The 19,617-nt window shown below is 37.8% G+C and overlaps 1 protein-coding gene across 1 annotated transcript in view; it reads right to left on the bottom strand.

Moving 5' to 3' along the window:
• The window catches only part of LOC124871891 (neuroligin-4, X-linked-like), a 38,056-nt gene extending 22,861 nt beyond the window's left edge, over window positions 1-15,195 (bottom strand). Inside the window, exons 1-6 of the mRNA XM_047371508.1 lie at window positions 14,706-15,195; window positions 11,341-12,269; window positions 10,717-10,869; window positions 6,584-6,769; window positions 4,237-4,687; window positions 900-1,113 (exon numbers count right to left, since the gene is read on the bottom strand). Coding sequence (XP_047227464.1) covers window positions 900-1,113; window positions 4,237-4,687; window positions 6,584-6,769; window positions 10,717-10,869; window positions 11,341-11,806 — 1,470 coding nt within the window. The 5' untranslated portion in view covers window positions 11,807-12,269; window positions 14,706-15,195. The remainder of the gene's footprint in view (window positions 1-899; window positions 1,114-4,236; window positions 4,688-6,583; window positions 6,770-10,716; window positions 10,870-11,340; window positions 12,270-14,705) is intronic.
• Between the last annotated feature and the right edge of the window lie 4,422 nt (window positions 15,196-19,617).

Below are 19,617 nucleotides of genomic sequence, written 5' to 3'. Positions count from 1 at the left end.
AACTGTTTTTGTAATGAACAAAGCAGGCTAAAAATTAAGCGTCTCTAAATACTCATACTTCAATCCGATATGATATAGAGTATGCTTAAAAACCAGACCCATGTCAAGAAAACCAACAAATTTAAATGAAATCTACCTTTTCTGATAAGAATAGTCAAATCAGCCAGATAAGCTGGCATACAGTTACAAATAGTATGTAGTTGAGGTAAAACATTATAAGGGACATTTAAGCAAATATAATGGGGAGTGTATGTAAATACTTTGTGTGTAGGTCTATGCAACATATATTGTGGACATTTTGTCATGACAATGTCAATGTCTGCAGTATCAATATTATATAATAATAATATTATATAATAATTATGTAATTGTTGGCAGATATATATGCAAAGAGTAATTAAAGCACGCTTTGCATGCCAATGAGAGATTCAGTCTGTTAGATGGTAGCTCACAGCAGTAGATCCCCACACTTGACACTGAGTGTCCAAGAGGCTAAAGGTCACAGAGAGTGGTGGAATCATGCATGATAAAGCTAGGGGAGAAGAAAATGTGGCTTTATTGCAACTAATATTGCCATAGCAATATTCACCAATATCGCCATTATATGACTTTTTGATATTGTGCAGATAATTTTCAATAAATTCAAATTTGTGTGTCAAAATCATTGAAGTTGTGTATTGTAATATCATTCCACTTAAAAAACTATTTAAATGAAGTATTAAAAGCCCAAAATGAATATGATATTTATGCCCATGATGAGTGTATGTAAACATCTTACCAACACCGTAAAAGAGAAGTCAGTATTGCTTAGTATTTCCTCTTTTTTTTAACCTCTTAACCTAATATCATCCATTTTGCCAACCTAAAAGCAAATAATATGCAGCAAATAGCAGTCTTACCTCATCACCGTGAGCAGAATCGGCCCAGGGCGGCGTGGCTTCACTCTGGCAATGGTGGTAAAAGGAGTAAAAGTAGGTGGGAGACCCATACTGAGCATGGAGATCAGCTGTAGCAATGGCTGGCGCCACCCACTGGTGGTCTGTAAAAAGTGCTACCAGTGTCTTCCGACGAGTTTCTGCGTTGTCACGATCTGCCCAGTCAGTGTACATGAACCTTCAAGAAACACATATGAATTTAGCTGGCCGGTTATAGAGTTTCTGCATAGTCAAGTATTTAATCCACTACTTTTCAAAAAGTTAGCATCACAGATGGCTAGCTCATCAAGTTATTAAAAAATAAGTAAATGAGCTTCAGATCTTACCTGCTGCTCATTAAATACAAAGCTTTTAGCATGTAAAGAGTAGCGTAAGCTGAGTAGTCACGGCAGTGCTGGCCAAGCACTTTTTCAACAGCATTATATTGTATAAAAAAAATAATAAAAAGATGTCACCTACAAGAAAGACCAAGAAAATACCAATTTGGCAGCTTATTTTGAAACTATGAGAGAAGAGAAATAAAAACACCTAATGACAGATCAAGTTAAATGGTCTCAACCAAAGCCAAAGTCTTCTTTCTGTCTCCCTTGGGATAAATTTGCCTTGGACAGAGGGGTTACACCAAGTGTGTGCATAACCAACCGATAACCAACAAAAATTCGCTGGATCTGGCTAAATGTTAAATTCATTAATTGTGGACGTTTACTGTGACATTATATAGCTGAGGTTCTAAAATCTTTAGAGGGAGGTTTTACTGCAGGGAGGAGGAAGTACATAGGAGTTGAGAGCAGAATAGTGATCAGACCAATGAGTACAACAAATTGACTAATGGATGTTACTGTCCAAAAAGACGTCCAGTGATCACTGTTACTTGGCAACACAGAGCTTTGTATGTACACTAAATTATAAGAGTTTATGGGCAAAAGTTGCTGTGTGAACAATATGCGATTGTAATGCTCAGAGATAGCTGTCTTATCTACCAAATATATAATTGGTGGAAGTGGATCTTTATTTATTTAATACTTTATTAGTTTTACAGGCCATTGACACCTGCTGGCATAGAAGTGGTTTGTTCTCCTCCGCAGCTCACTTTGTCTGCACTGAATGAAAGTGCAAAGATCAAACTGCAATGGAATTGGTATTATCTTTAACCCTACTTTGTAAATTATGTTTTTACACAGAGGAACACAATGCATTTTGTGTTTATTTGTGAACATTAGAGATGCAACTTGGCAGACTTAGGTACTTTCCACTCAGACACATTACTCTCTATTCAGAGCTTCATTAGTAGAACTATTTTAAAAATGTTGTATCATACTTTTTGTGTTATTTGTTTCTATCATTGATCTTTCTAGCTGCTACAAGTTTGTAAAAGCACAGCAGTTGTGTAAAGCCCGAAGTCAAGTTGAAAGACAAAGCTGCTTCTGAAGCGTTTGAATCCTGCTAATTTCAGGCACGCAATAAAAAAAGTTTACTTACAGAAAGCCATTGCTTTAACTTTCTGGGAATTTAGTCATTCCTAGATGAACTTTTATCAACATTACTTACTTAATGACTATTATTTATCAAATGATTGCAACTAGGCATGTGGCAGTGACCAGTACCATAGTACACCAAGCTTTTAAAACATTAGGATCTAAATCTACGAAAACCGTGGTAGATTTAGATCAAAAGTGTGGGAATGATTTCAGTCGTCCTGGTGAAAACTACACCAGGGAAGCTACAATCAGCACGTCTGATAAGCAACCAACTGCAGGCTAGCTAACTGAGCAAATAACTCTACTGATTAACCAGCTAATATCAGCTTGGTATGCTTTTAAGTTGGTGATTTACAGAGAATAAGGCCAGTGACCAGAATAATTCGATTATCAGCTTGACTGACCCTTACCAGTGAATGGCCCATGAGAACCTCAAAAATTCAATATTTTTCTGATAATTGAATGCACCATACCCAACTGTTACCAGGTTGTAGTGAAAAAAAAAAGAAAGCCAATGTGTACGTTGTTTCTCCAGGAAGACTTAAAAATTCATGTTTTTTTCATCAGTTAGATGTTTCAAATTAGGACAGAGAGGTGAAAGAAGTTACTGAATTTTTAAGTAGGATTAAGTAGGATTTTTATAAGGACTTAAAGGCTTAACCAGATAACCAGAATGCTGAAAGTGTTATAGCAAAATCTGCAATTTTATTGTTTTGAGCCTTTGACATCTGTCATGGAACATGCTGGGTTTGGAAATATTGGTACCCTTTTGGACATCTTAGAGAAAGGGCCCACATTCTGTATGAAATACAGAGAGACTGCTGTTTACCTCTAATAATGTTAACCACACTATTTGGGATAATGAAAGATGATAAAGGCAGCTTAAAATTTATACATACAGGAACAACCTCAGGAACCAGTATTTTAAGACCTGGCATCTGAGAACTTAGGATTGATAGGTCGGCTTTACAGAAAACTGAGATCTGTATTTTACCATAAAACTCCAGTGTTACTCTATAAAGAGCAAAATGGCACACTAGTGCCACATTTTACATACTCTATGTACCAAAACGTCTATTTGGCACTAAAGCCCTTATTGGTACCCTTAGCTGTTATAAACAATATGTCAGATTAGGTTAGTAGCAATACAAAGTAAATCTTGGCTTGGACATTTTATTTTTTTGCATTTTTGTTTTTTTTTTTACATTTTTATTTTTTATTTTTGAATAAACAATATATTACCATAGATATATTCAAAGTTATACCACAACAATCTCAGAACCATCCATGGCTAGTAAGCACAAGATAAAAAAGTATTAAATATGTCATGAATAATCTATTGGTATTTTAATCAATGGCTCTTACCTTTAAACTGCTTCTTTTCTAATATCCTACATTAGAATGCTGTGCTGCAGCACTAACACTAGAGTCTATGACCGCAAACAGAAACAACAACCTGAGATTCAATTTTGGCTTTTATCTTCTGTTTTTTACAAATATGTTTGGTTACTATCTTTGTTTATGAAAAATATAGAAGTCCATTGCTTCTTGTGGTAAGTTTCTGTTATGTTCAGCTGCAATGTCATTCAGCCACCTTGAGGAGCATCACTTTGAAGTACATCTACATAGTGCCCACCGAGTACCTAATTTTTCATACCTCAAACATAAAATTATGCACCTGTGAATAAGCATAATGTGGGCCCATTTTTGGTCCTTTTCCCATCTTTATTTATCCTGATTAATCCTAAGCAAGAAGGATGGTAATCGTACTTTCCAGAATGTCACATGGCTGCTTAAACATAGATTTTCACTTTCTTACTCACCGTATGCTCTCTCTGAGTGTATCTCGGCCTTCTGGGTAACCATAGAGACTATCCACAAAGTCTGACACGGCAAAGTCAAAGTCCTCAGCTGTGACACCATCCTCAGAGTCCACAATTCCCTCCACAAACTTCACACCTTCCCCCTGGTTGACCCCCAGCATCACATCATAGTTCAAAAACTCTCCCTGCTCCATCAGAATCTGAGGGTCATCAGGTATAACATCGCCATCAATCACCGGGGCAAAAGCAGTGTGATATTTGGCCGGAGTAATGTTCTGCTCCACAAGTTCACGGTAACTCCGGCCCTGGAGGCAGGTGACCAGTTGAGTGCTGTCATCAATGCCACAGCCAACCCTCTCGCCGAGCTGCCGGGCATATTTGCTTGGCTGGTAGTTGACAGCCCAACTGGCTAAAGCGCTGCCACTCTGGATAATGGCTCTGTGGAACAGATCTAATACAGAAAATACAAATGCAATAATTGTAAAAATGATGATTTGCGCACACACATTTTTCGTATGCAAATATAGCAACAGACACATATACGAATATACGTTTAAAATTAAATCATGGAAAGACTTACTACAGCTTTTTTTCAACAAAAAAAAAATTTCAGCTGTAAAAGAGTTTAAAGTTTAAAGGAGATCCTAAAATGCATCACACAAAATTCACATATTTATTGGGCACCCCTAGTAGAGATGTGTAAAAAGCCTTAAAAAACATTTATCTTTTATTGTCCAGCCATCACACCGTGCAAGAACAAGACGGGTACTGTGTATCAGAGATAAATGTGTTTTGGTGCGAATTGTGTGAATCAACACCAGAAGAAAAGCAAAAGCCTAAAGAAGACACTGGCTGAAGCTGTTAATAGTGCATCATTATCTAGGGTGATGCAAGTCTTGTACCAACATGTCATGAAAGGCAGAGAGAGGAGCCATTTTTCCAAAAGCAACTTAAAAGCTAAATGACAGTTTGCATATGGAGACAAAGGAAGACGATGCTAATGTCTGGAGACATGTTATGTGGTCTGATGAAGTTGTATTGCAGTGTTCTGCCATAATGGCCAGTAATATATTGGGAGAAAAAAGGGGGACATTTGCAGGACACCATCCCAATTATGAAGTACAGAGGTGGCAGCATCATGATGTGTGGGTGTTTCGCTGCAGAAGGAATTGGTGGAGTTCACAAATTAGATGGCATCATGAGGAAAGAACATTATGTCAAAAAATCGAAGCAACATCTCAAAATACCAGCTATGAAGTTAAAGTTTAGTGTACATGGGTATTTCAAATGTACAATGAAATTGCCCAAGCTTCAAAATACGCAAAACATTTAACTCAACTTGTTAAATGGTTGCTCTACCAAATAATAAAACCATGTATGTAAATGACTAAATTTCAACAGTTCTCCAAAAAAATATTCTCTGTCTCTAATTACTCTGACATTTAGCAAAAAGAAATAACGGTGGCAGATTAACTGACCTAAAACTGGAAATGTTTAGTAGTAAATGTGTGTAAATATCTGGTTTCAACTATATCCAATTTGTTGTGTTGATCTGTGTGTTGGGGACCTTTAAATCATAATCCATAAATCCTTGTTTCTATGGGATATAATGTGATGCAACACTGTGGATTTTCTTAGCCACTCCTGAAAAATGGCTAACAGAATAGCCATTTTTCTAGAGTTAACTGTTAAAACGAGGAACAAGCATGCAAACAACCACAGGAAATCATACCCAGTATGCTAAACTGAATTAAATTATTAGAACAATACAATTCTAGAATTCTAAAACAATTCTAAAAAATAATAATGATAATAAATAAATAATGTGCTCAAAATAAAATAGAAAAAAATAAAGATTTAACATAGAATTGTATAGGCACCAACTCCCCACCCAATCCAGTATGGAAGAAGCGGGTAAGGAAAATGGATGGATGGATTGTGTGTTATTTACTATGTAAAACGGTGTGAAAAGATCATAACAATACAAAGGCATTAAAGTCAAATAAAACACTGAGCAGAACCAAACAAAGACAAACTTACTTAAAAGTGATAAATGTATTAAATTAAATAAAAAAAAACTAAGGTTTAAGTTAAAGCCAGAGTTGAAAGGTACGTTTTTAAGCAAAGGCCTTAAAACACAGCCTTTAAGGCTCTTTACACTTGTTTACCAGGGATGCCAATAATAATGGATATCACTAAAACGCTAAATGTATGATTTTTCACAGAACTCACCCACCCTCATCAGCATCTGCTTACTATTACAATCACCTTTATGAAATGTAGGTCAACACAAAGTAAGCTGAACATCAACAAGTAATGACACAACGTTGCATGATTTTGTTCTTACCTTCGGAGTAGTGGGACAAGGTGAGGAGGCTGACACATGATGCACCAGCACCAGATCCAAACACAGTGACCCTGTTTGGATCTCCACCAAAGGCTGCAATGTTCTCCTTCACCCAGCGCAGAGCTTGAATCTGATCGAGCAAGCCATAGTTTCCTTTTGCTGCCTGGTCACCTGTGCTAAGAAACCCTGCAGGAAGGCAGAGATAAATGGAAGTCACATTAACACACTGTAAAAGATAGAAAGTTATAATCAATAAACTAGAATATGCAAATACTTTGTGGAATAACCTTTCTACAAAGCACAGCTGCATGTCTTGCCCCAGGTTCTAACACTGGTTGCATTTCATTTTATTTAAAAGCAGCAGAGTAAAAAAAGGCCAATTACAATTGTACACTGCATTTTCAGACATTTTTTGTAAAACGTGTTGAAAACTAAATATCCTTTTCCTTCCATTTCACAATTATACACTAATTTGAGCTGGTCTTTCACATGATGTCCCTATTAAACATATTGAAGCTTGTAATTGTGTCATTACAAAACATGGAAAATTTCATGGAGCATAAACACTTTTGCAAGGCACAGCATTTATCATAGCTCTAAGGATGAAATCTATAAAAAAAAGATGTGGTTTTCCTACTCAGAAGTCTCAGACTAGACTAAACCACAAAAGTGCATTCATACTCCTGTGAACTTACACAAACAGAAAACCACACATGCTTGCCGTTGTATCCACAACCGCCCCGCTATTCCCTCTTCTACTGACATTAAGTAAACACAGAAGATCTTAATGGCTCATTTTGCCACAGTATATCTCATTACTGCAGAAACTCATTTCTGTGAACCTCCAGCACAAAAAGAGTATAATAACCATGAAGGCAAGGCTAAAGTAGTGCATTACTTCACTTACGTGCATTTTGTCAAATGTTTCATTGAAGCAAAAAGGAAAATATCAGGATTGTGTTCATCCTGAGTGGTTACAGGATTATATGCATTCAAGCAATTTTTAAGTAAAGCGGTTTAAGTAGTTCACATTTTCACAGAGACATGCTTCATTTCAGGGTGAATACTGCAGAGCAAGCAAAAGGTCATTGGCATAATAGTCTATTACATTGTGTAAAGGGGCTCACCTCATGCATTCACTCATGATGATGGAAAACAGGAGGAGGAGGAAGGTGATGTTGCTACTTGAAATTAAGATGATGATGGGAATGTTGAAGATTGTTTTGGAGTTGGCAAAAACACACAAAATGGAGGGGGGTGAAGACAAAAATAAGCATGTAAAATTGCTCTTTATTTAGCTCATAATGTTGATCACATCTGCAGCAGCAATATTCCACAAGGTCAGAATTAAACCCTTAAACCATACTGAGAATAAAAAAGTCTGCATTCAATAAAAGCCTTAAAATTCAGTGTTTAAAGACATTTAAATCTTTCATAATGTGTTTAGCTGGGGTTCAATACATTTTCAAGAAAACATCCACCGCCTGAGGCGACCTGATAGCTAAGCTGCGAGGGTGCATGGCACATGGGCATGAATGCCTTCAAGCAGCAAATTCCAAGACCAATTCCAGGCCTGTTGGTCCTTTTACTGCATGTCGTTCTCCACATTTCCTGTCTCCTTCCCTCTAATAAAAAAACCATTATCTGTTTAATTAAAGCTGAGCCATAGATGTGGCTGTCCTTCGGAGATCAGAACATCTCATAAAGTCCTCAAATGCTTCTATGCAGCAGAATTAGTTTCAGTTTTGGGCTTTTAAAGAACAGTTTCATGGATAAACAAACTTGAAACGAGGCCTCTTTCATATATAATTGTTACTGTTTTTATATAAAATAACAATATCATTTGGACAACTGAATATGCATCTTGTGCACTTGACTTAATCATATTGAGGCCATAGATACTCTGCTCACATAAACAACTCAATACTGCTGCTCTTAGTACAGCTAAGTAAATTATGCTTTATGGCATTAAATGTTTTAACCCTCATGTGCCTCTACTTAAGCTACGTCATTTCGATAACTGCAGCCACAAAAAAGCTAAATAGACTTTAAGATCCATTTATTCAACTTCTTGGCTTTTTAGGGCAGACTAAAATTAGAAAACAAAATGGAAACCATGTTTTGCTGTTCAGAGAGCAATGAGCAGAAGAGCCATGGAGTTAAAAAGGATCCGATTCGAGTCGATGACAGTAGTGGAGAGAAAAAATGGCTTTAGGGAGGTTTTGTTTCCACAAGGGATGCCGAACATGTTTTCATTCAAACAAAAGAAGTAGAGGAAGAGAAACTGTGCTCTGGGTACAAAACAAATCACTGATGGTTTGAACATTTTTATAGCTCATTGAAGGATTAAATAACCCAGATGGTGAAAATGGTATAAATGTGTTCACAAAAATGAGCTGTTGTGTTGAGATATAAAAGCTGCATATTATCTTAAACAAAACTGTGATGAGTTATTGAGAATCCCTGGATAATAGGGAAATGTTGAAAGATAATTATCAACCTGTCTGAACTGATCTTCTTAATCAAATCACAAACTATAAGCACATCTAAATAAATTAGAATATCAATAAAAAGTTTATTTATTTCAGTAATTCAATAAAAAAAATTAAACTTCTGTATCTGATCATTACATGCAGAGGGATATCTTGTGAGTGCTTATTTTTGTTAATGTTGATTATTGTAGCTGGCAGAATTGTTTCTCACAAAAAATGATTATTACATAAAACCAATAAAAAGGTATCCAATAATATTAATGGAAAGCTTAGTGGAAGACAAAACCGTGTAGAAACCGTTGTACTAGCAACAGGGATAACTGGGGCCTTGAGAGGACTGTGAAGTAAAGCCCATTCTAGAGTCTGGGAGATGTTTCCAGGACATGGGCTATGATTGTTATACTCTGTGACACTATTTTTGTCACATCTCCTCAACAATGCAATTAAACTATTAAACTGTGGAAAAAACTGTGCATATAGTGATGTAGTTGAAAGTGTGTCAATGGTTTGGACAAGTCCTATTTTTAAGTGTTCTCAATGCCCTTTCAACCAAAATGACAAAAACTATCCGTTACATATAAAAAACTTCACGAAGTCAATATTTTATGAGATGTTGCTAGATTCTTTCATATACACTTGCAACATCAGTATGACCTTGTATATTACATGAAACTATGTAGCCTGCAAAAGACTTTATGATTCAGACTAATGTTTTAAATGCTTGTATAAAAGAATCAACGGTATCAACTGTAAGACATCAGAGGGCACCAAACTTCATATAACCATTGTTTTTGTGGCAATACAATATGTTTCCCGGAAAGCTACAAAAACATTCAATTTGTTTTTAGATACTTTTCTGCTTGTTTAATCAACAGTGATATTAAAGGTAATACCTCAGAATACATGTAAGACATGAAAATGTACTACAGATTTAGCTTTTTTGTCACATTTAAAATGTTTCAGATCACCATTTTTAAAACGGGATCAAGATAACCTGAGTGAATACAACAATCAGCTTTTAAATTTAGGATTCGATAAAATTAAGAAGTCATTTAAATAGAACCTGTTTGACAACATGAAGTAAAATGTAGAAAATACTTGAAAGTGTATTTTTTAACACCAGGTCATACCTGACTTTCTAATTAAATCTCTGTTTGAAGGGTCAAGTAGTGTTACCTCTCTGCCAACTCTCAACATTACTGACAGGAATGAGAAACCCAGCGACCTTGACATGAGCAAGCAGATTGAAGTAGTACAGCTTTGGAGTAGGGGCAAGGAATGAAAGGGGTTGCAGCTTTTCTGACCAATTGTCTTTTTGGACAAAGAGGCCATTGAACGTAAATTCGAAATGGTCCAGAAAGATCCTTTTTAAAACTTAAGGAAACCTTTAACCTTTGCTGAATTCTTTTCCAGGATGAAAATGTTTCAATTCATCAGTTATAAAAGCTTGACCAAACAACTTAATAAATGAAGTCATTACATAAAATTTAAAAATCTAGTAGAATTTAAGGTCTGTTTTGAAAAGTAGCCTATATAGTGTAACATTAAACTTATACACTGCTGCCTGTTATCTAATAAACATTATGTTCTGCATATTGTTACATAGATTATGTATTAGACAGAGATAACTGATTATTTTACCTAAAACTCCCAGGCGATAGTTGAGGGTTATGACAATGACATTGCCATAGCTTGCGAGCACACTGCCATCCATCATGTTCCCAGTGCCTTCAGAATACGAACCTCCATGGACATAGACCATCACTGGCCGCTGACCCCCCTCCTCATGGATGTCTGAAATAGATAGACAGTTGCCAATGTGTTCAAATGATCAAGGCAACATCATTTAACCACATGCTGCCAGATTTGTGTGTGTACGTGCATGTGTTTCAGCCAATATGTATGCATGAGTAAGCCTATGTCCTTCCCATTTTCCTCTTCACAAGTAAATGCGTAAACCCCATAGCAACTGACGTAGGTGTCTGCATATTAAGCAATGGTTCAACCAGCGGCATGTTGAAGGGGAAGAGAAAACAAGGCGCATTTTTTAAAATCCTTTATTTATTTATTCAACGAGCCTGAGTACATGCAGAAACATTTCACTGTCATGTTTTAATAATTTGTCACAGCTAAAAGTATAATTCTCTTAGCTCATGTATTCACCTTAGGGCATAAACCATAACATGTAATCCCAACCTTAACCCTGCATGCATATTTAACCACCCTAGCCCCTTAAACTCAGTGCACATCGCCAAGTTAACTCACCTTCCTCTGTGGGTACGTAGATGTTGAGGTAGAGGCAATCCTCGCTCTGATGAGTGAAGTAGGTTGCTGCTATATCCAGGTTTGTAGTGAGCCAGGATGGCATCATATCTCCCAGCATGCTCCTCTCGTCCAAAGACTGTGGGCACACTGGAGCAAACTGTGTCACATTCCGTATCCCCGGCCATGGCAGAGGTGGCTCAGGTGCCTGGAAGCGCCGATCCCCAGTTGGTGGCCTGGCGTACGGTACACCCAGGTACTGGATGACAGGCCCCAGAAGGTCCGAGGGCAGAGGGGTCATGATGCCGCGAACGCGGCCCTGAGCCGTGGAAACAACAGGCACAGTCTGTTCAGCCGACAAGGAGGTCGGCTGGAGGGAGAAGTAAAGGGAGAGGAGGAGGGTTGAAAATCTAAAGGGCGAGGAGAGGGATGAGCGGGAGACAGTTCTGCTGGTCCTCAGCTCAGACATGATGGTTTGTTTAGGCAGAAAACTAGGGGGAGGGCAGGAGGAAGGAAAGGTACTGGAGGCAGGTTGAGGGTTATGTCTAAGCTGACCCCTCAGAGGTATCCAACTCTAACGCACAGCTGCTGCTCAGCTTGGCCCATAACACACACTGCACACAGTCCTGTCTCTTGAGAGCAACCTTTTCCCTTTGTGTATGTGTCTGTGTGTGAGTCAGTGAGTTTTTGCCTCTATGTGTGCAGTGACTCAGTCACTGAGTCCCTGTGAGTGTACGTATGTATGTGCTGGAAAGTTTAAGTGAGCGTGTGTGTCCTGGACTGCCAATTTGAGCCTGCATGCATGTCTGTGGGTATATACATATGCTGATGCATGGCATGTGTGTGAGTGTGGCGTTATGTGAACAGTGGCATCACTGTTCCTCTGTCACTATCTTCTTCCGGTCACCCCCATAACAAGCCTGGACTGTCTCCTGGAAGCAAGAGAAGTGAAGGAGACAAACAGAAATAAACGATTTATTTAATTAGTCTTCAGTGGAATAATCACACATACATAAACACACACACACACACACACACACACTCTCACACACATGTCATCAGGCGTTCGCTGAGCTACCTTGCTTGCTGCTCAGTTTTAAAAATAAATATGAAAGTGATAGATAGGGCAAACGAGACGTTGTCCGCTCAGCTTAACTCGGTGTCAGGCTGTCAGGGGCTGCTGCTGTGTCACATCCTCACTACAGACGGTTTCACAGATCACAGGACCTTGTTGGGGGAAGGGGGTGTTGTATGTGTGTGTGTGTATGGGGGTAGGTGTCACGTCATATGCTTAATTAAATCCTGAATGCACCACAGGGCGCCTGACCTGCATGTAGCATAAGGTTGGACACGTGCCACTAGAACACACTTGTTTCTCCTCCACACTCGTCTTTTTCTCCTTCACGCTAAACACACACAATAAGCTGAATCCCATTTTACCCCCATTTCCCATCATTCAAATGCTTTAACCGTTTGTTTCTAAAAGGTAGAGCATCCCAGTTGTTTCTGTGGAGTATGCGAAGCGCTAGAGGAAATACCTTTACAGTTATATTCTCAGGTGAATTACAAGTTTAAATAGACTGATAGAATAATGACTAATGGCTAATAGACTGTTGAGTGTGTTTAAAGTTTGCTATGTTGGAGCTTTAAACAGTAACAATACATTTATAAAAACAAAATCAATGCATCGTGAATATTTCAAAGCACATTTAATTCTCAGTACTGTACATTTGGCTTTATATTGTTGATCTTCCTTAACAAGCATGAAAACAATGTATGCTGATGCCTGCTGAAAGACTGGTAACTCTTTACACAACATCTACAGGCATATCAAGCCATGTATGTTTATAGGTGCATCTTAGTCAATTAGAATATTAAACATTTAAGTCATATAACATAAAGATTCATTACACCCAGAGTGATGTATTTGAAGTTTGTCTTTATGTTTTGATGATTATTGTTTACAGATATGATTATAGCTGCACTGACACTGGAACGTATAATGGAAACAGCAGATGATATGGCTCCCCCCAAATCATTACTACTTTGGAGACTTCACACTGGACCTCAAGCAACTCGGGTTCTGTCTTAACACTTTTATTCAGACTCTGGGACAATGAAATACAAAATTTATTTTCATCTAAAAAAAGGGGATTTTGGTCCACTGACCAACACTCCAGTCCTTTTTGATTGTGTATCTTTTCCTACCAAACCTTTTCCTTCCCCTTAACTTTCCATTAACACTCTTGGATGTACTGTGTGAACATCCAACTTCTTTAGTGATGACTCTAGTCTTCTTGTGGAGGGTGGCAATGAATGTCTGTGGGACAACTCTCAAGTCAGCAGTATTTGTGATGATTGTATATGATTCTGTATTTTTAGAAATCCTTTTTATTGCTTCATGCAGTATTGCAGTTTTCTGACAAAAAATGCATTTTGGGTTTTCATAGCAGTAAGCCATAATGATCAAAAGTAGGAGAAATAAAGGCATGAAATATACCATCGTGTCTGTAATTAATAAATATAATAAACACGTTTGATTTTTTGAGTTGAATTAGTGAAATAAACAAGCTTTATAATGCAATTCTAATTTGTTGACATGCACCTGTATGTTTATATAAAAGATAATGTGTCTGGATTTTGAAAGAGTATCTCCTTTCAACCACTACCGGTGTCAAGTGGGGTTAGGGGTAGGGGGTAGGGGTAATCTTAGGAAATGGGATTCAGCCTAAAGTCATGGTCACCTTCCATGCTCACACACTCATCTCTCCCTGTGTATCTCAAACGCGCACACACACACAGCTGCTTCCCGGCCGCCTCTCTCTGAGGGCCTGAGGATAGAATATTAACACATGCGCACACACACACACACCTAGAGAAATGTCTTTACAATCACACATACACACACAATGATCTCTCTCAGACGTATACCTCAGTATAAGCTGCGGTCGTGTCAGAATATAGCTATGATCATCAGTATCTCCTCTCTTCCTGGGTCGTATTGGTGCTGTCCAAGGTGCTAGTTAACATTCCAGTGGTGATCACACACACGCTGATGAATAACGCTCCATTTATCAAGGCAGACCCGCCGCCTGCCAGCCTCCCCCTTGTTGTATTTTCATATGGGAAGAACTTATAAAAGCAGCCACCAACAAGAAAGAGGATGGGGGGGAAATGCTTGCTAGTGAGGCAGAATATCCCGTCTGAATCTCTATCGGCAATGAAGCTGACTACGGCAAAAACAGACACACACTCCTGCCCTTTTTCACCCTTTCTTTCCTTCACACACACCGATATGCAAAAACCTCAATCTGCATCCCCGCTGCAGTAAATAAAAAAAGAATCCCAAAATGACAGATGAACCGTACCCAACCGGGGTGAGCGGAGTGAAATCCCGCGGAGCATGTTCTCTTCCAGTCCACCGCAATGATCGCCTCGTGTCTTCGCTTCTGCGGCTGATCCGACGTGCCCGGGATGGGATATGGGGAGATATTCCTACACTGCTGCTGTTCCTGCTGCTCCTGCTGGTAAATGTGGTGGTAGTGGTGGCACCTCTTCTAGGTGGAAACAACCCATATAAGAAAGAAAGAGAAAAGGGAAAAATAAACAGCCCTCCAGCTTATCTCAGCCCGCTGGAACGTGAAAGCGACGGGAAAAAAAGCACAGCTAGTTGGAATGTAGGTATTTCTTCCTTGAACACAGGGCCCAGGACGTTTACATGATCAATCTCGCTCTCCCTCTCTCCCTCTCCATTCCTTTCCTTCTTTCTCCTCCCCCATCTCCCTCTCGCTGCCTCTCTTTCTTTCTCCATTTTCTCATCGTTGATGCGATTGGACAGTGTGGCAGGCAGCAGCTACTGATCCAATGATATGCACCTAGCTTTGCTAAACTGGGGAAAAAAGAAAAAAAGGGAAATAGGGGAGACATACTATTGAAGAACATCAGTGGGTAAGCATGTATTGCTTCACACACACCTGTAGCGTGTGACTAAACCATTCTTACTGTCAAAAATAGGGATTTATACACCTGCTTGCACACTTTATCTCTCATACACATACATAAATAATGCTGAAGTACACAGTGACCTCTTCAGGACCAGAACTGGAGAGTCTGTCCCCATTCTATTTAGCTATGGCTGCAAGCAGCTCCCTCCCTTAGGCGCTACGTGTCATCGGTGTGTGTGTGTGTGTGTGTGTGTGTGTGTGTGTGTGTGTGTGTGTGTGTGTGTGTGTGTGTGTGTGTGTGTGTGTGTGTGTGTGTATGGTAATGCAGTTGCTCCGCAGTCGCCACTAACTGTGTTTGGGAACACTCCTCACGTCAGCACACCCTGCTGCAGCAGCATTCAGGACATTTCTATTCCACTCTTCAACAATCTCCTATCCAGCCATCCATCTATTCCTGTTCCTGTGTCTGATCCTGAGCTCGTCTGCTTAGTCCTCCTGCACTTCTTCTCCTCCTTTAAAACCAGTATCCAATAAGGAGAAGAAGGAAAAAGAGAAATAGGAAACGAAAGTCAATTTGTGAAGATGGGGTTTGAGAGGTGATTTACAAGGATGAAATTGACTTATAGTCTAAGCTTTACAAAGTCTTGGAGCCTAGGACAGCAAAAGTCCTGTCGCTTTCTCCCTTTAAGCTCAAAAATGAAACCCCCCATTGGTACCTAAAGCGAGGCTCTAACTTACATGGGCTCAAAAGGTCAGAGTTGTAGATTGAGGTTAAGGATGTTGAATTTGAAAAAGCTGCAGCTAAAAAATCTATAAAATACTCCAGAATTTCACCTCAAATTATGGAGAACATAAGTATCTTAAGAAATATGTGTTAACGTCTAAAGACAACATGATAGAAATGATCTAGAAACACAATAGAGCAGGCATCATAAGAATTGAACAAAGCAACGCTTTTTTAGCAGATATGTTTATACTAAGGCTGTTGATGGGAAATTCACAAGTAAGTAATCCTTATAAAGAGTTAAATTTTAATCTCATCTGAATAGATAACATCTTCCCAATATTTCATTAGCCTGTTCAAATGTTCTGCAGCACAAAACATGCTTTAAGATGCTTTAGATTCAGCTGTGAGGTCTGGTGCAGTAAGCCTTCACAGAGGACATTGTGGTTGAATGTACTGCATATTTTGTTTTATGAGAAAACTGTACCAGCTAATTCCTGGACTTTTCTAAAACTCTTAATGATTGTCCCTTGGCTCTTGGACAAATCTTATCATTATATATATTTTTCTACTGTCAGGAAGGACACAAGGAACACCTGTTGGTGACTGGTTTATGGTAAAATTATGTTCTTTCCAATTCTCAGTTTTTGTCCCAAAGGTGCTCCCTGGAACATTCAGGAGTTTAACCACATCTGTATGTTTTGCAACTATAACTTTACAAAGGTCTTGCAAGAGACTGCATGCATGCCTTGGCAACAAGAACCCAAGCCATCAATTAGAATAAAACTACTAGTCTTATCAGATTCTTATCTACTGTAAACGCCTTCCGACTGCATCAAATATGCGTTAAAGTATGTTACAAATTAAACTGATACAACAAAATCTGACTGATATTTTCTACTTGTAATAAAAAGATTAAAATATAAAAGTTTATCTGTGTTACACTGTAGGTGTCTGTATTAAACAAAATGTCATAGTAATCACAGTGACAAGGTGGTTGACCTTTTAATAACGTGGCTTCACTGAGCTCTGTATGACATTTAAACAATGTATACATCAGGGTCCTCCCGACTTCTCAGGTAACAACTACAGTTTGGATCAAACACAAATGTTACTGAATCCTGCAAATGTTCCAACTTTTCATTTTCTCATTGTTAATGTAGCTTTAGGATCGTCAAAGCAATCATGTAGAAACAAAAGCATCGTTTGCCTTTTGTCTGGTTTTATTGGGCTTTATATTGATTTTTTTTTTTGGGGTGGGGGGTTAATGCCTAAAATTTTAGTTGAAAATTAAGTAATTTTAAATCTAAAGTGAATTTCAAAAGACTTTAATTCAATACAGTTTTACGTAGTTAATCCCTGAAGGTGAAATGTGATGTCTTTTCATACAATATATTAAAGAAGGCTATTTCAACAAAAACTAGTAAAGTAAAATAAATACAATAAATACTAAAATAAGAGAAAGCAATTCAACTATATTTTTAATAGGTTGTTAATAAAGTCATTTGTGTAAAAAGTGACTGTTCTTTGCATAAAAAATATTAAAGCTGAAATAAAAGTGTGTGCATCCCTTGCATTTGTATTGTGTTTATGCAGCTGTTTTTTGTTTTTTGTTTCTTTTTAGTGGAGCAAGTGAAGTGTTTTGAAGTTGGTAGTGTAGCAGAGAAATGAGCACTGATTAAATCTTCGGACATGAAGAGCACTTCAGACCTGTGCTCTAAATCTGCTTCCTCATAATAACATCCCCAGAATTAAACTATGTATTGATTTTGGGTTAACTGTTTTGAAAATGTGAGGGAAAATTTATAACCCGTTTCAGCAATCAGCACACATACAATGATACATTTCTGATGTCTATACTCACTTTTATATGACTCCATAGAATTAAAATTTTTCTCAAGGTGATCATGGTGAAGAACAGAAGGTTTTAAACCCCCTAATGAGTTTGTTCTGCAATGCTCCAGTGCTTCACATGCAACACTGTCCTCTTTGAGTTTCAGAAACTCCAACTAGCTGCTTCTGCAAGCAAATTATAAAACATATTCTATAGATTTAGATGGAAAAATCACTGATGCACCGAAGCATTAAAAAAATGTGGCGGAAACCTCTCAAAAAGCACTGCTTTGACCAATATAAATCATTATATCAACAGCACTGCCCTGTCATCGGCTGTATTTTTTATTTTCCTTCTTATCGTTTTGTCCTTTTTTGTTGTGCAATAGAAAGCCAAAGAGGAATCTTTTTTGCCATAACAGAAACAGGCATCCCGGTGCACAGCGTCAGGAACAGCTTATCATGCAAGAATGATGCTGTCAAAAAACAATGGGCCGAGACTTTGCAGTGATTATTTGATATCCTTCTCTCCTAAACACCAGATTAATTTAAGTGATTATGTTTAATTACTTTTGTCTTAAATAAAATTTGAATATAAATAAAATGACAAGGAAAAGAAAAACAAAGTAAATATATGTGGACTCCACGTCTGTGTATCTCATAACTTTGTCATTTAGCACTAAAATGATGAAACTCCATTGCTCTGGTCCTGACAAGAACAAAAAAACCATGAAATGTGCAACATACAGGGACCTTAGCAGCCTTGTTACATGTGGAAAAAGCTATTTGCACTTTTTGGTAGTTACGATTCAATGGAACAAAATCTTTTTTAAAATGACAAGATTAAACTGCACATGGAAAGATATATAAAATCCATCAAACTAATGAAGCAAATGGTAACCAAAGAGAGAGTTGCAGTGGTACTTTCAGGATTGCAATCATGTGTGTGTATAATGTAGCTATGTCTTTGCAAATGTCTGTGTTAATATGTTGTCTTAGAGTAGTGTTTACAATGTTCTGTTGGTTTTAAGTTTGTCTTCTTTTATTGCACCTCTTGCTCCATTTTGTCATGTGGTCCAACCTTTTCCAGGCAAAGTAAGTTGTAAACATGAAATTGTTCTTAATCAGCCCTGCCTGATTAAAGAAATGTCACATTTTAAAAACTAAATAAAATAAAGGATACACTCAGCAGAAAGAGCTTTTTTTAAAAACAGCTTTAAAACTAAATTTACAAAACTTGAGGTGATTTTCTCATTATCACATTATAACAAAGCTTGCTTTGTATTGCTAATGGATTACCTGTCATTACTGAGATAACAAAGCAGCTTTTCTAAAGATAATAGGTTAGCATAGTTGAGCAGTGTAATTTGTCATCATGGCAACAAATAATCTCAGAATCACAATAAAATGGGTCCTTCTTTATCAGAGATCATGACACATGTCCTAAAATGTAACACTAAGGAACATAAGCAATCAGAGCCATACTTAGGGTTACGAGGGAGAAGCTGAACAAGAAACCTGGCTGTAACACAAGAAGCACGGATATTTACACCATTGTTATCTAATGCCCATAAGCATAGTTTGTTTTTGCAACATTACATTTTGTTATACTGATAAACATAAGACTGCTTTCTTCATATCATCACAAGAAAGTAGGTTGGCAAGTGTTGAATTTTACAAATAACTCTGGGATAAAGTGGTTTGTAAAAGTCTCTTTACATCATTAAAATGTTCAGATTTTCTTAAGTAATAATCACAACGTCCAATGTATTTTATTAG

The sequence above is a fragment of the Girardinichthys multiradiatus genome, chromosome 7 (assembly GCF_021462225.1).
Source record: "Girardinichthys multiradiatus isolate DD_20200921_A chromosome 7, DD_fGirMul_XY1, whole genome shotgun sequence".
Classification (NCBI taxonomy): domain Eukaryota; kingdom Metazoa; phylum Chordata; class Actinopteri; order Cyprinodontiformes; family Goodeidae; genus Girardinichthys; species Girardinichthys multiradiatus.
Note: the sequence above shows the minus strand (reverse complement) of the source record. Positions and strands in the feature narration are given on the sequence as shown.